Source organism: Hydra viridissima, unplaced genomic scaffold (assembly GCF_058129835.1).
Source record: "Hydra viridissima isolate aposymbiotic clone 2 unplaced genomic scaffold, HvirCarnegie_v1 scaffold_12, whole genome shotgun sequence".
In the NCBI taxonomy this organism is placed as follows: domain Eukaryota; kingdom Metazoa; phylum Cnidaria; class Hydrozoa; order Anthoathecata; family Hydridae; genus Hydra; species Hydra viridissima.
Genome location: NW_028324311.1, coordinates 3,934,410 through 3,947,918, shown reverse-complemented (window position 1 = coordinate 3,947,918; position 13,509 = coordinate 3,934,410). Strand labels below are relative to the sequence as shown.

Genomic DNA, 13,509 nt, shown 5'->3' with positions numbered 1-13,509 from the left:
GTAACTTTCGGATTATACCTGTCTACTGATCCGCTTAAAAAACAATACAGTTAAAAAACATCTACAGTTGTTGTCATCAACAAGCTTTAGTGTTCTAGGTCTTTTTAAATTTTTGTGGTCTTAGGTCTTTTTTCTTCTAGGTCTTTCATAAAACTTTCCTAGAGGCGCAAAGTATTTTATAATGTTTAATTAAAATATTGCATTCCAATACAACACTTGCTAATTTCTATGAGGCATAAATCCTTATCAGTTATAATTAAGACGTTAATCTTTGAGCCATCATAAAAGCATTTTACATACAAATGATTTAATTTGTCACTGTAGCTAATATACTATTAAGAATAATTCAACGCATAATCATCAACACCTGCACAAAATATTTCATAGCAGTCAACATTATCTGTAAATATCTATTCATCAAAAAGATCATCACATTAATTTGTTTAATCCCATTTGTACTCTCTAGTGATTTACACTTTAATGAAGGATGAGAAGAAAAAGATGTATTTTCAAAATTGACAGATACTCATCAACAGCCAAAACAGATCTATCTTATTGTGTGATAGCATAGACTCAAAGTAGCAACTGTGGTGTAAAATGGCTCTCACATACTACAGTATTCAATATTTTCCTTTTTTCTCTCCAAAATCTTTAGAAAATCTATATACACTAACTTTTTCATGCCAAAATTTTTCAGCAACTGCATAATTTCCACAACATCCGTAAAACAATGGTAAGGTATAAAGCAAATTTAATAGGAACATTAAATCAAATCATCAAAAATAAACAATAGTTGTTGTATAATAATAATTTTTTTTTAAAGTGTTGCATTTGTTTACTATTGCAGTTGCTAAAAAGTATTTTAGTCATCATAATCATTAAAATAAATACAAAGCATGAAAAAGACTGTTAATACCTACATGAGTAACATAAATAATTAGTTAACAAATCTTAGATTCAGATTATGAAAATATTAGAATTCTCCTCATTAGAATTCTACTCATTAGGCAGGCTGAACTTTTCATCGTGTTTCTCTTGTATATATTTGTTAAAATAAAATTTATGTTAAAAAATTTTTAAAAGAAATCAAAGTAGAGTATTAAACTTCACTGAAGTTATGCTCTGTTTTTGTTCTTTCCTTTCTTTTTTATCTACAATTTTTCTTTAAAATTTCTTTCATATGTTGATGAAAATATAAAATAAACTCTTGTAAAACTAAACTTTAGACTGCTGCTTTGATGTCACAATTTTTAAATGACCAATTTGATGGTTATATCATTGTGCATTGAAATCTCTAAACTAACTAGAATTTTTTCAAACACTTGGCAAAAATTCAAAATATAAATCATTTTGGCTTGTAGTGTATTTTAATTAAAAAGCTATCATAATCCTTTATTGTTTTTTTGTAGAATCAAAACAATGACTTTTATGCAAAGAACTATAAATGCCCAGATGGTAAGAAAAAAAGTTTTATGTATGTATGTGTGTGTGTGTATGTATGTATGTATATCATTTCTTTCTGAATTTTATTTCAGTTAGATTCCCCCTCAAGGGATAGTGGTTGATAGCATGTTTGGATATGAGTTGATATTTTTTTGTGTACAAAAATGTATATATATATACAATTAAAAGCATGTATCAAACATGATTTTAGGCTGGGTGCAAAGATGTGAAAAATGCTATCTATTTGTGAATGAAGCAAAACAATGGACTGATGCACAAAATTATTGTAAGCAAAATGGTGGAAATCTTGTGACCATTAAAGAAGATGCTGTACATCTTTTTATGCCAAGATATATTCAGTATGTTAGTCCATCTACGGATACATTTTGGACCGGTATGTTTTTAATAAATAGTATTACACTAATTCACTAAAAATCCAATTTATTTTCAGTTCAATTTTCAATTAAAACTTGTTTATTGTTTATTCATGACATAAAATTTAAAAAGTAAAAAAGAACAATAAAATTAAATGCTGCAAAATGCATGCAAAAGATAAGGAAAAAATATTTTTTTATTTTTATTTTTATTAAGTAAATATATTTTAAAATTATAGATAGGGTAATATTTGATTATTTATTAATTCTAAATTGACCTTGAAATATGAGGATATTTAAAGTTAAACAAATTTTCCATTTGAACTTACAATTTGAACTTATAATTTGGATAAATTATAAACTCATTTAAATATCATTTTGAATATCAAAGTTGATCAAAATGAAATAATCCTTGTAAACTATTAACTATGCTGCATGTAAATGAAAAAAAAGTATGCTGTCCATTTCTCAGAAGTGGACAGCATACTTTCTTTTTTAAAAGTTATACCTTGATTTTTTTGGCAACATTCCAGTATATATTAGAGAAATGTAACCATTTCTGAAGCTGAACTGAGTAATATAGTTTATAAATTTTATTGCATATGGATCAGCCTGTAGATTCAAATACTGTTTATTACATTCTCTGACTCACTTATTGGTTTTAATAATATTATATTTTATAACTTTACAGGCATTTATTCAGCTAATTATCAATAATTAAAACAATCCCAGACAACCTGTTAGGAAAGTCTGAGGAGACAAAGAGTAGTAATTTCACTGCACTACTCAGCTCTCTTACTGAATTGTTTAGAATCGATGGTTTAGACAGGATGCACAGGCAGCCTAACTGTTAACTGTTATATTCCTGTTCTGAACATGTATGTTTCTGGTCTGAACTTGGTCTACACGCTACCTGACTGACTCAATACAAGCAGTGAGCTAGTGTTTTGGCAGGATTATCTAAAGGAATAGAGCTGCAAATATGGTAGATATGTCAAAATACTCTAAGATTGTTTAAGTCTTAGTATTTTGACATATCTACCATATTTGGAAAACTAATGGAGATATATATGTCATTAATTAATGTGAAATGTGATTTATATCTGATAATACTATGTTGATATATATATATATATATATATATATATATATATATATATATATATATATATATATATATATATATATATATATATATATATATATATATATATATCTGTGTGTGTGTGTGTATATATGGGATAACACTTGTTCAAATAAACATGTTTATGATGGAGACAAGTTATTGATTTGAAATTGATTATTGATAGCCTAGTCCTTCATGTTAATATCTCTCTATCATCATCAGAAGATCTTCAAAATATTTTATTCCAAGCAAGGATGTTATTTTGTCAGTTGACATTAACTTTCTTGCTGAATTCCAATGGAGCAATATTAACTGTTTGCCATGGCTGAAAAATGATTTTGCAAATAAGACTCAATAGCTATTTAATCTAAAATTAAACCAATTTTTAGAATTTACTCATTAAAGCTGGCATCAAAAGCTTTAAAAAGTCTGTTTTTAAACTTGTAACATTCTACAATATTTGTTGGCAACATTTAAAACTATACACTTTTAAAAATTATTTTCCATCAATTTAATATAGCATAACATCTCTTCTTTTTTATGAAAAAAATAACTCCAGGAATTAGTAAAAGATTACCCATGGTAATAGACAAACAGTTTGTCCTAAATAATTTAAAACAAAAAAATAACCATCATACTCATTAAATTAGGTTTTTTCCTTTACATTTTTGGAATTAGCACCCTTTAAAATTGTTGATTATTAAAGTTAATCCAATTTTTTCCACTAGAACTTGAATTATTAGGAAAAGGTTAAACTATAAAATCCATAATGGCAGATCTGGGCAAAAAGTAGGGTATACAGGCTAATTTTTAAAATGTTATAATTTTTGAACTGTGTGGAGTTGGAAACTCAAATTTTGCATTTTTTCATGTTTATTTGATAGGTAATATTGGGTAATATTTGAAGAAAATCTGAGGGGGTGGGTGCCATGACTGTCCTCATTTTACATATTAAGAATAGAATACATGAACACAACTATTTCGATGATAGTAATAAAATTGACTTTGAGGATGGTGAAAAAAAATTATTAATAACTTGTGTTACCACCTCTTGATGTTATTAAAGGCTGACAGTGCCGTCAGATACTTTCAGTTAGAGATCTTATTGTTTCTTGAGGGATATCTTTTCACACATGGATAAGACTTTTTTGCAGGTTGTCTAGGCTGTTAAGTGGTGGATTTTGGCTTCTAACATGGGGTCCAATTATGTCTCTAAGATGCTCTATTGGGTTCATATCTGGACTGCAAGCTGGCCACTCCAAAACTTGAATACTAACATTACTTAAGTATTCAGTAACAATATGTGCCGCATGTGGTCTAGCATTATCCTGCATAAGAAGGAATCCATCTCCATTGTATGGTGCAAAAGGTACCACAAAAGGTTCTAAAATGTCTGCTATGTATCATTGAGAAGTCAGACATCCACCATCAACAATAAAAAGCTCTGTGCAAGCTGTTAAAGATATTTCACTTCATACCATCAATGAGCTGCCTCCATATAAAGTGCTTTCTTGAATGTTACAAGCGAAACATTTTTAATTTGGTCTTCTGTACACTCTTGGGCAGTGATAAGAACTTACAAGGCAAAATCTTGACTCATCTGTAAATAAGACCTGTCCCAAATCACGTATTTCTCAATTCATATGCCTCCTTGCAAAAGCCAATCTGTTACTTCGGTAGTATACAGACAATCTGGGACCAGTAGCTGCCGTCCGAGATCATAAATTTAAAGCACAAAGTCTTCTTCTTATGGTATCTTGACTAACAGTAGTTCCATGAATCTCAGCAAGTTGTATCTGGAGATTTCGTGCAGTAATTAACTGTTCTCTCAGTGTTTGAAGCATTAGAAATTGGTCCTCCATGCCATTGGTAGCTTGTGGTCTGCCTTGTCAAAGTCATCTAGCATGATCATTGGTCTCTACAAACCTTTGTAGAACTCTACTGACTGTTGTATGAGACAGTCCAAATCTTCTACCAAGTTGATTGATTTGTTAATCCTTCAGTGAACAAAGTAACAATTGCAACACATTCATCATGAGTTAAATTTCATCTAGAATGCTGCATTACAAACAGATGTGTTGCTTGAATGACAGTTATCTTTTCTACTGTTAAAACAATTTAAAACCAATACATACTTTTCTTTTAGAAATGAGGTTTAATTACAGCAAAACATGCTACTTATGAAAAGCTGCTATAATTTTAAAATTAAATAAGGGAAACAGAATAAAAGCTGCTCAAGACATAACAATAAACATTATCATCTTTGTAATTGATAAATCCAGGAAAAACATAGTATTTATATATATTTGAATATATATACATACATGCATATACATATACATATATGTATACATATATACATTTACAGGGTTAAGTGCAAGAACAAATCAAGAATTTCATTGGGTTGATGGTTCAGAAGCCCTAGAGTATGAATTTCGATGGTTGCCAGGGCAGCCAGATATGGCTACTTCAGATCAAAGTTGTGTAGAAATGTATGTTCAAACAAAACAATATCTTTGGGATGATGTGTCTTGCAGCAATGAATTACCATTTGTATGCCAGGTATTTCAAAAATTCCAGTAAAAAAATGTTTGTAGGAAAAATTAATAAATGTAAAAAGTGATTGTTTTTAACACCTTTTGTGATTTAAAAAATGTTTGTAGAAAAAGTTAATAAATGTAAAAAGTAATTTTTTTTAAACAATTTTTCTAAAATTTGATTTACTTTCTAATTTAAATAATATTTATTCCATCTTATGTATGTTTCACAAATCTTTTATTTTTACATATCTGTTCTTAAACCTAGTGTATTTAGCTAAAACCATTTTTCAATAGACTGATGGTTGCATTATTGGTACACAACGTTGTGATAATGGAAAATGTATTTCTAAAAACTTGTTCTGTGATTCCAAAGATGATTGTGGAGATTTTTCAGATGAAAAAAACTGCAGTACGTTAATTGTTGTGTTTGTTTTTAATTTAAAATATTTTACTTACAGAAGATGTTTATTATCTATCTCAATTTTTTTATTTTTAGCAAAATGTGGCCTAGATTATTTTGCACAAGAAGGAAATGTATCTTCACCTAACTTTCCTGAAAATTATGGTAACAATAGAGACTGCACCTGGAAGATTGAAGTTGAAAGTTTGTATAAAGTGCAGTTAAGTTTTCAAGAATTTTTGATTGAGGGGTTTTTTGACTGGGTAGAAATATTTGATGGACCAACTCTAGCATCGAGATCATTTGGCCGGTTCAGTGGTAATAATAAACCAGATGTACTCTTGTCCACATCGTCAACAATTTTAATTCATTTAAAGTCAGATGGATCAACAAGTGATCGAGGTTTTTTTGCACACTTCAAAGCAGGTATGGTTTATGTATTTGTATGTTTCACAAGAGCTATTTATCAAATTCATGGTATACACACATTCAAATATTTCTATAAACATTCACATATACCAATACAAACACATTTACATATAGAATAACAAATTTCAATGCTGTTGAATTGTTTTATGCTCCCTTTTTTTAAATATATTTTTTTCTTTTCAGTTAATGAAGGCTGTGATAAAAATTTAATTATAAATGAGACTACTTTCATTAATTCACCAAACTTTCCATCTAACTACCCTGACAATAAAAAGTGCATATGGACAATTAAAAACTTAGACCCAACAATGATTTTAACATTTCAACTTTTTGAGCTTGAAACTGAAGAAAATGATTTCGTTGAAGTTCGGGATGGTTTTAGAGAAGATAATGTATTACTTGGAAAGTATTATGGGAATTTTTTAAATCAACAAAAAACAACAATTTTTACAACAACTTCAAATATGCTTGTTAAGTTTCAGTCAAATTTTCAAATAAATCAAAAAGGATTCAGAGCAGCCATTTATTCAGGTATTTAAAATGTTTTTTGTAAAATTCTGCTTTTTTAAAAATAAGTGCAAGTTTGTTTAATAACTGTATACACAATAAGGCTTATATAGCAATTGTTAAGAGAATCAGTTAATGGAAAGTTGTTTAGTTTTTAAAAAACTCCAAATTGCTGGATGAAAAGTAGCTAATAATGTGCTTAGCTTGTGTTAACTTAATAACATCAATTTGATTTTACAAAAATCTTGAAGCACAATATGCAAAATTGATGTTTTAATAGGTTGCAAAGCCGAATTTAATTCAACTCAAGGCATTATATCAAGTCCTAATTTTGGCATTGGAAAATATCCTAATAACATTATTTGCAATTGGAGAGTTTACCAGATTGGAGTAGAGTTTTCTCTTATTTTCCATTCATTTGATACTGAATACCAACGGGACATTGTTCAAATAAAGACTTGTGAAGATGTTCAAATAAAGGAATTTCATGGTTCAAATAAAACAACATTAAGCAAGGATATGCTTCCAACAGAGCCAATACCTTTGAGTGTGTCGTGTTTTCAAGTTAAATTTGAATCAGATGAAACGTATTCACTGGATGGCTTCAATGCAACATTTTCAATTGGTATGTGTTGATAAAAAAAAATTGTAATTAATATAAGGAGAAAATAATATAAATAATACAAGGAGAATAAATTAATTTAAATTTGTCTTTAAGCTTTTAAAGATTAAATATTTATGATTTACTAATATTTAATAATCTGTCAACTAAGATTTACTATAGATTTACTAATATTTAATATCTATAGGGTGTCCAAAACTTCCTGCTATAGTGGGTGGTTCTTTCAGGGAACATCAAGCGTTTTATGGTGCTTCAGTTGAGTATAAATGTGACAATACCTTTAGACTTAAAAATGGAAGTATGAGAAAGTGCCTTTATGGTGGAAAGTGGAGTGAACCTGCACCTTTTTGTGAAGGTTTGAAATAAATTTTTCAATTATTATGTTTAAGGAATTAATCAAATGAATAATATATTTTTGAATTAGTTTTTTTGATATTGATTGTCAATTTGAAAGTTGAAAATAAAAATAGGAAGAAATTTCTCAAGTCTAAGGTACCTTACAATGAATTTACTATTAAAACATTTATTGTCTTATAAGTTTAAAAAATCTAACAAATTTAAAAAATATTTACTAACATTTTTCCGATTTTAAAAAGTTACAGAAAAAAAAAAAAAAAATTGATACAAAAAAATATTGAACAATGTTAAATTTTGTTAATGAAGTACTTTTTGTGTGTTAACTTGCTAGGAAACTCGTAGTGATGAATAAAAGCTAAAAAAGTCATAGAGATAGAATCCTTTGCCAAATGTATTTGATTAAATTTTTTTTTTTTTCATTTCTTGAAAATTAAAGATCAAAATATTAACAACTTTAAATCTGTCAACTAAGATTCACTAAGATTCACTAAGATTCACTATAGATTTACTATATTTAATATAGACCTCTAGAATGAAAAAATTTTTAGAAAGTTAAGATAAACTTTTCCTCAATATCAAAATCATTTAAAATGTTTTTTATTTGTTTTTTGGTTTTTATTACATTTATGTTTAACTTTTGCATTTTTCATCAGAAATACAATGGAAAAAAAGTTATAAATACTTATGACTGCAATATGACTGCAATGTGATATTGACTATGTCAATAAAATTAAGGTGTGTTTTTAGCAGGAAAATGTAAATAAAATATAAACCATTAATTAAAATAAACAAGTGCTTTTTTAATATCATGCAAAAAAAAAGGCTTTTACTAATGTGATTCTTTAATTTTGTTAGTGGCAGAATCTAATTTGTAAAATATTTAAACCCTTATGTTTCTGTAGAAATTAATTGTGGTTATCCTGGAACTATTGAAAATGGTGGATTTGATTTATATCCTGCAAACAGCACCTTTGTTTTTATGAATTCTGTCAAGTATTCATGTAATGCAGGCTTTGTCCTTGTTGGTGAAGCAGTTAGAACATGCCAAGGAAATTCTTCCTGGTCAGGAGCTACTCCAAAATGTGAAAGTAAAAATTACTTTCTTTTTTTTAATTTGATGTTTTCCACTTTTGCACTATTTTAACATGATTTTTTAATTGTTCGCTATTTGAATTATTTTAATGTAATTTTTTAAAGTTGTTTTAATGTAATTTTATTTGTATTTTCAATTGTGTCATTTTGTATCTGTTTTCCTCTTTCATTTATTTGTTAAGTATTGAAATGTCTTGATCCTGGAATTCCTATTAATGGTTCAAGATCTGGAGATGTTTTTAATGTTGGATCATCTATATCATTTTCCTGTACGAAAGGTTTTAGGCGTATTGGTGCTAAAACAATCACGTGTGACACTACAGGAAAGTGGAGCTCTAAAACACCTCTATGTAAAGGTAAAGCTGCAAGAAGTTCAAAGTTCAATTTGTGAATTGATTTTTGTTTTGTTCCCTTTTTTTTTTTATAACAAATATCTCAATTTTTTTGAATACAGCTGTTGTGTGTCCGATTCCTTCATTTCCAAGCAATTCAATTGCTAAATCTTCATCTCCTGATTTTACTTTCCCGTATGCAACAACCATTACTATTTCATGTAAAAAGGGTTTCCAGTTAATTGGTACTGATACTTTAACATGCACAGGTATTTAAAATTAGAATTAGTTGATTGAATAGTTATAGTTTACAGCATTAAAATAGTTATTGTTTTACAACATTAAGTTTTTTTTTTTTTACTTTAGTTATTTTTGTAACAATAAAATTTTTAGAATATTTTTCTATAAATTTATTTACTTTTACTGATTATTTTTTGTTTATACACTTTTTTTAATTCAAAGAATTTGGAGATTGGAAACCAGACTTTCCCAAATGTGAAGACATAAATGAATGTTTGACCAATAATCCTTGTCATGGTCCTGGTAGTCAGTGTGTAAATTTAATGGGAAGTTACAAATGTATATGCAAATCTGGTTACAAAAAAAGTAGTGCTGATACCTGTGAAGGTAAACAATAATATATAGGGTGCTCTGTAAATATAAAATATATAAAAAACTTACTTTAAACTTACAATAGTTTATTATCTTTATTACTAAACACACAATAGTTTATTAAAAACATGTTGTAAATTTTTACAAAGCTTAGTAAGTATAAGATACCCTAATGAATATGGAGATAACCCTAAATGACATGAAGATAACTCTAATCCTTATGGAGATAGCTCTAATCAATGTGAAGCTAACTCTAATAAGTGTGAAGGTAACTTTAATGAGTAACAAAAAAGTATACATTTGCAATCAAGTTTAAATTTTAAAAGTTTACCTGAAAACATAAATCGAAACCCAGCCGGCTTGAGCAACCATTAATATCAGACTTTTTTTTTCCATCTGTTCCTTTCATAGTTCTCTGGGACAGTAAGTTCCCTGGGACAGCAAGTTTATAGAAGATTTATGCATTTAAAACTTCAACACACAATATAAACATGTGCTTATATTGTGTATTGGAGTTAAAGTTTGTTATCAAGTTTAATGCAGTAGCATCTAAAAGTACGCATCATTTAGGTGTATGTTCATTGATTAACTACAAAAAAGTAAAGATCTCCTACTCATGGTTTTTTTTAGGCTGAAAACCAAACAAAAAAAGTAGATTTGAGTCACATTTTTGATGTGTGCTCAAAATTCTGAAATGTGAAAAATGAAAGCTTATCTTGAACCTAATCTTTTGGAGTTGATGACCTCATACATGGATTTTTTGGCTTTTTCTTTAAAGATTTGTGTTCTTTTTAATTATGATTCCAGCCCTCAAATTTACACAGAGAATCTGTTTTCAGATGTTTTAAAAAGAATAGTTAAATCTGTTTTTTTAGGACATAAGTCATATTAGAGTATTTCTTAATTGCACACCCTTTTAAAAAAACCAAGGTAAAAAATCAACAGTATTCAATGCTAATGCTATGATATTGCTATTTTATAAGCTGTAACAAACTTCAGGTCAAAGTAAAAGTTTAAATGGACTTTATTTTGTAATTTTCTTTCCTTTTTAAATTTTTCAAAATAAGAGATTAAGATAAGAAATTAAGAGTAAGAGAAAAAGAATAAAGTGCTTGTATGTTTATTTTAAACCCTACATTGGACCGACTTTGGAAATTCAAATGTCTAAATAGATATAATTAATTATAATTCATAGAAAAAAATTTAAATTTCGGTTATGTAGGAAGGATCTTTTGGGATTTTACTAAATGCTGATAAAGAACTTACATACATTGTAAATTAATGATATGTGGATTTTTTTGTTATCATCCTTGAAACCTTTTTTATGTTCTATGGAGTTGTGAGTTTTATATATTTAATACCTTTACTTCTATATATTTAATACCTTTACTTTAAGGACAACTTTTAAGATACCCTCTCTGCTTCACAAGTAAGAAGCATGGACTAGATGTTTGATATTAAGCTAAAGAGTCTACTAATTATTTTGAAATTCCTTATCACTCTAAGATATTTATGCTTGCTACTATGAAGAATAACTGCTCTGTATTGGAATGAGTATTCTATCAAAGCACACCAGTGTAAATTAAATGCACTAATTTTTAAACCAACATTTAAAAAAAGTATAAACTTTTAAATTCTAAGTAAATTCATTATTACAGTGGGTATGAGACACTAGTTGAACAGAACAGTTTGCTAGTTTTTTCTTCATGTATTGAAACATTCAATAGAAAATTAAGGTTTATAGTTTGTTTTGCATGAAAAAACAAAGAGTATACAAATGATAAATTTGTGGAAGAAATCTTTTATCTTGAATCTTTTAAAAGGTTTAAATTACACTTTGATTTTATAGATTTTAAAAGTTTATACCTAATGCAAGTCTGATTAGATTAATTTGTGCAAAGCAACTATTTTGTAAAATATTTTGAATGATTATGATTGTTTTTAATGCAGAACAGTTGATAATTTGCAGCAAAGTAACTGAATTTTACTAAATATATACTTTTTAAGATATATATAATCACTATAGATATGACTGAACTTCATTTAGCTATAAAGTTTTTTTTGTTTTTCTTATTTAGTTTTCATTCTTTACTTATTAAAAAATTGTTTGTTCCCATTTATTTATTTACATTTATTATTATTATTCCCATTTGATTTATTTAAATATTGGCTTCGTAGATGTTGATGAGTGCAAAGCAGCAAATCAAACAGTCACATGCAATCAAAACTGCACCAATATTGATGGTGGATATTTTTGTTCATGTAAAGATGGTTACTACTTGTATGATGGCAATAATAAAACTGTTAATCGTATTGAGGCGAGATTGTCAATTGTTAATCACACTTGTTTAGGTATCAGCATCAGAAAACTTAATATAAAAGATGTGCAAAGTTGTTCTTAATTTTTTCTTTAATTCTATTTAATTAAATTATTGTAATGAACTATTTCTATGTTTTTAAATTTTATTAAATCTCGTTTAATTTATGTTTATTGTTATAAATCTTTTAATACCTTAATTGCTTAGGAAATCTGTGTGAAGCTCCTAGAATACCAACTAATGGATATATATTAAATTATGGAAACCGTTATCCTATAATAATAACATTTGAATGTGAAAGAGGCTGGATTGTAAATGGGCACTTATCAATACAGTGCTTAAATAATGGCTCATGGAGTGGCCCATTTTCTGATTGTGTTGGTAAAACATTTTTGTTCTTTTTTTTTCATCTCTTACAGTAATCTTAACATTCAAAGTAAAGTGGTAATTTTATTATTCAAAACAGATGTAAAAAATTTTAACAAACAACCTTTGTTAGTTTCCTTTTTTTTTTTTTTTGTATACACCTCTATTTTCAATTTTCACTTTTAAAGTATATTTTAATGACAGCTGCCAGATGCACTGCTTTACCTGCTATTCCAAACTCATTAAGCTCAATAAATGGTGGATTTGTAAACAACCAGTATACTCTTGGCACTACTTATACATACACTTGTAATGATGGGTATGAAATAAAATCAGGGAGTTTAAAAAGGATATGCATTCAGAATTCAACTGCTGCTTTTTGGTCTGGATTACCTCCTTTTTGTGACCGTAAGTTTGATTTATTTCTTACATGGTCTTTTTAGAAAAAGAATGAGTTTTTAAAGAATAAGATTACCTAATTAGGTCAATTTGATACAATTTCTCAGTTGATGTAATTTTTTATTTTAATAAATTATTAAAGGGCATACATTTTTCACTGACTTAAAGTTTAAGAGTTGTTTTAGCTAATGGTATATTGATATAAAAAATACAATTAAAATAATTAAGGTTAACATAATTATGAAGCAACCTATTCATGAATCAATTTCTCCAGAATATCATTTTTTTTATGAACCATAAATCACTCTGATTTATGATCCTTCAAAAACATTTATTTTATCACAATTCAGACTAGGAAATGTAGGGTATATGTTCTTGAAACAGTCAACATTCATGCTAAAAGCTTTGATAAATTAAGGTTTGTTCAAAATGAATGAGAGGAAAGATATTTTTTCCACTCTGCCAATGTATGGCATTCTTTTCTCAATTAGCCAATTTTTGGTTTATGGCATTCTTTTCTCAATTAGCCAATTTTTTTTTATTGTTCAAATTTTCTACTGTTCTAATTTTCTATTTTTCAAATTTTCTACTG

The 13,509-nt window shown here is 27.7% G+C and overlaps 1 protein-coding gene and 1 pseudogene across 1 annotated transcript in view; both read left to right on the top strand.

The window, feature by feature from the left end:
• Positions 1-13,509, top strand: part of LOC149880836 (uncharacterized) — a 331,517-nt pseudogene that overhangs the window by 177,319 nt on the left and 140,689 nt on the right.
• LOC145193654 (uncharacterized) overlaps positions 1-13,509 on the top strand; it is a 36,867-nt gene that overhangs the window by 2,070 nt on the left and 21,288 nt on the right. The window contains exons 2-16 of the mRNA XM_090069428.1: positions 1,410-1,455; positions 1,655-1,837; positions 5,312-5,505; positions 5,778-5,892; positions 5,980-6,309; positions 6,496-6,843; positions 7,100-7,444; positions 7,629-7,796; positions 8,701-8,886; positions 9,073-9,246; positions 9,345-9,491; positions 9,685-9,849; positions 12,013-12,186; positions 12,360-12,533; positions 12,723-12,926. Coding sequence (XP_089925554.1) covers positions 1,410-1,455; positions 1,655-1,837; positions 5,312-5,505; positions 5,778-5,892; positions 5,980-6,309; positions 6,496-6,843; positions 7,100-7,444; positions 7,629-7,796; positions 8,701-8,886; positions 9,073-9,246; positions 9,345-9,491; positions 9,685-9,849; positions 12,013-12,186; positions 12,360-12,533; positions 12,723-12,926 — 2,953 coding nt within the window. The remainder of the gene's footprint in view (positions 1-1,409; positions 1,456-1,654; positions 1,838-5,311; positions 5,506-5,777; positions 5,893-5,979; positions 6,310-6,495; positions 6,844-7,099; positions 7,445-7,628; positions 7,797-8,700; positions 8,887-9,072; positions 9,247-9,344; positions 9,492-9,684; positions 9,850-12,012; positions 12,187-12,359; positions 12,534-12,722; positions 12,927-13,509) is intronic.